Source organism: Typha angustifolia, chromosome 9, assembly GCF_048772165.1.
Source record: "Typha angustifolia cultivar Huaian chromosome 9, ASM4877216v1, whole genome shotgun sequence".
Lineage (NCBI taxonomy): Eukaryota > Viridiplantae > Streptophyta > Magnoliopsida > Poales > Typhaceae > Typha > Typha angustifolia.
Genome location: NC_133247.1, coordinates 8190834 through 8193704, shown reverse-complemented (window position 1 = coordinate 8193704; position 2871 = coordinate 8190834). Strand labels below are relative to the sequence as shown.

At 42.0% G+C, this 2871-nt stretch overlaps 1 protein-coding gene across 2 annotated transcripts; it reads right to left on the bottom strand.

The window, feature by feature from the left end:
* Window positions 1–674: 674 nt before the first annotated feature.
* Window positions 675–1645, bottom strand: LOC140767195 (protein NUCLEAR FUSION DEFECTIVE 2). Of its 2 annotated transcripts, none has more exons than XM_073107023.1 (3): window positions 1503–1645; window positions 1323–1387; window positions 675–1242 (listed from the first exon to the last, which is right to left on the bottom strand). In XM_073107023.1, the coding sequence occupies exons 1-3, from the start codon at window positions 1581–1583 to the stop codon at window positions 843–845; spliced, it is 546 nt and encodes a 181-aa protein (XP_072963124.1). In that variant the 5' UTR covers window positions 1584–1645; the 3' UTR covers window positions 675–842. The 2 variants fall into 2 exon arrangements, with proteins under 2 accessions (XP_072963124.1, XP_072963125.1); XM_073107024.1 differs by having other exon boundaries at window positions 1530–1598.
* Between the last annotated feature and the right edge of the window lie 1226 nt (window positions 1646–2871).

Genomic DNA, 2871 nt, shown 5'->3' with positions numbered 1-2871 from the left:
TCATGTCACTTGCACACGTGTACGACAAAAAAAAAAATTACTATGTCCCTATAGGACATGACACTTCCCCAGCCAAAGTTAGGGGCGGGGGATATTTTTATACTTGTATATATTAGGGCCCACGTATGAGGTTTTAGTCTGTTGATCCCAAACAACCAAGCAGCCGTTTCGCTAAGCGATAGAAGATTTACTATCGATCGACGAGAGTCATACCCTTTAGGGTATTTAAGATAGAAAGAAAAGGGTAGGATAACGTAGACCTAGCAGTACCCGATAGTATAGGGTGAGGGCGTCCGTGAGCAACGGCTCATGATTTTCACACGGTCTTACGATGACATGAAGCTGAAGGCTCAGATGGTAGTATCGATGTACGATACCGACCTTTGTGATGAGCTGATGACTGAGATCATTTATCTGCGGTAATTGACATTTGATTATGCTGTTCGTCAAGTGATAGACTAACGATTCTACCGCTAGGGTGTACCCTCTCTTGGAGTAGTAATAATATTTACTACTGTCAAAGTTGTTTCTTTATAAGCTATGCGAATCAATAAACTGGAGCTTGAAACTAATTTATTTACAAGAACATATCTAGTTTGACCTAATTTAACTATCTAGCCTTCTCAACTAAGACTTTACTATAGGTTAGGACTAATTAACTGCTTAACACTTCATTTAACACAGAAAAGTGATCAGCTCTGGCAATTATAGCTAGTTAGTTACAGTAGATAGCTCCAAAGTCCAAAACAAAATAAACCCCGTGCAATATAACAAACTGCCAAGCTAGATGCTATCTTGCGCACAAGCGGTGATAGAACATCCGTTACCAAGAAACCCTAGCCTCACATGACGGCGGCACCGTCGGCAGCGACGTTGACCCTCCAAAAGACCTCGGCGGCAGCGTCGATCCCACCAGCGTCGACGGCGACGGCGCCGAACATGGCGCGGAAGGCGTTGCAAACGACTGCGGGCGAGGAGGCGTTGGTGCCGGTGGCGACGCGCAAGATGGCGGGGAGGCCGAGACGATCTCCGGCAGCCGAGCAGGCTGTGATGTTGGAAGCCTGCGAGACGCGGTCGGAGACGGCAGCAGCGGATGCGTCGGCGTCGGAGCGGAGGAGGCGGAGGGCGGCGGACGACTCGACGGCGGCGAGGCCAAGGATCGAGAGGGCGCGACAGTTCTCGCGGGAGTAGGAGGGGTGTGTCATCGCCCGACGGAGCAGATCAATTTCTCGGAATTCGTATCTGTAAATCGGACATCTACGTTTTCTTGTTGTTTTAATTTTTTAAAAAATAAAAAAGGGGAAATTAAGAGATAGGCTTGCCCGATTTGCTTCTGTAGGGTTTGGAGAGCGGCGGCGAAGGATGACGTCCACTTGAAAGCTGCAGGCTGTTGATGATGGTGAGAGTATTAGAGGTGATAAAGAAATGAGAGAGGTTTAGAATAATTCAAAAGATAGCAAAGCTAAGAGTGGAAAATAAAAGTAAAAGGTAATCTTGTATACTTCAGTTTTATAGTATGGAAGAGAGACCAGGGAGGTGAAGAAGAGGAGCAGAGGAAGGGGAAGAATGTAAAGAGTCGCCATGAGTTTTGGGATGAAAGGTGAATGTGGGACAATGCGAGTGTTTAAGGGTGATAATGCTAGCTGTCAAAATAATTGAGCAGGCTCGAGCTTGGCTCGAGCTCGGCTTAATAATGCTCGATCAAGCTCGGCTCAAAAATAGGCTGAGTCGAGCTTGATCATTAAAGCTAGGCTCGAAATTAAATTTGAGCTAAGCTTGATTCTGAGCCGGCTCGATCGAGTTGGCTCAATAAGGTTTGAATATATATATATATATATATATGAGTAATATCAAACTAATACGAACCATCTGATCAAAACCCTTTCACCCATTCAGAATTTCAGCCATTATTTTCTGAAACAATTATCTTTATTGTTTATAATATATATTTTAATTATTTATAGTTTTTCTTTGTTACGTGTAATTTATATTTTGATTGCTTGTAGTTTTTTGACCCATTTATCTTTCTTGCTTGTAATTTATATTTTAATAATATTTATATCTTTATAGTTAAATTAGGTTTTATTTCAAGTTTGATTCAAACCTAAATTAATTCAAACTTGCTCAGGCTCGAAAATGGTTTAAAATTGATAAGGCATGAAATTGCTAATTGAGAAGCTCGTTTAAATTCGTTTAAACTTGTTTAAGCTCGAAATTGGCTCGAAATTGGCTCGGATTGAAATTATTTCAATTCAAGCTTGATCATAAAGACAGGCTCAAAATTAATTTCAATCCAAGTTTGATTAGAATTCGATCAAGATCGGCTCGTTTATACCCCTAGATAATGCTATACTATTTGTATAAAGAGCGAATAGATCGTATTCTTATTCGTTATAATGGGCACACGTCCTAATAAAACAGTTACTAAAAACTGCAGAAATTTCCTTCCATCAGTTGCCAATAATACAACACAAACTTCAAAGTGCTATAAAAGTTCAAACCCCCCAAGCAAACTAACAGAATGGCCACATCTGGCCATCGTCTTCCAAACCAGTCAAATCGGGAGCGCCGATTCTAGATCACAACGAAGCCAACTGGAGAGAGCATGGGTGTCTGTGGTGGGAAACAATAAGACGCCCAAGAATATAAGCAAGCTGATCTCTGAAGATGTTCTTGAATTCTAGAGGAGTGCTGAGCACGATTCAATTGCAGTCTGTTCAGGCGTGCCTTCGGGAGATCCATTCGATTCATGTCATCAAAATGACACTGACCAAGCTGTGTCTAGCTAGCAACGAAAAAGAAGAACATCCATTAGCAGGTCATATGTGAAGATTTGTTAACCGTGTGTTTTGCCTGTAGTGTGATTGGCCA

Excerpts from the sequence above, each read along its gene's own strand:
- LOC140767195 (XM_073107023.1), bottom strand. The coding sequence starts at position 1,583 with ATGGCGACTCTTTACATTCTTCCCCTTCCTCTGCTCCTCTTCTTCACC. Across the intron at positions 1,388-1,502 it reads TTCCATACTATAAAACTGAA|CCTGCAGCTTTCAAGTGGAC; the intron begins GTATACAAGATT and ends CATCATCAACAG. Across the intron at positions 1,243-1,322 it reads ACCCTACAGAAGCAAATCGG|ATACGAATTCCGAGAAATTG; the intron begins GCAAGCCTATCT and ends TCCGATTTACAG.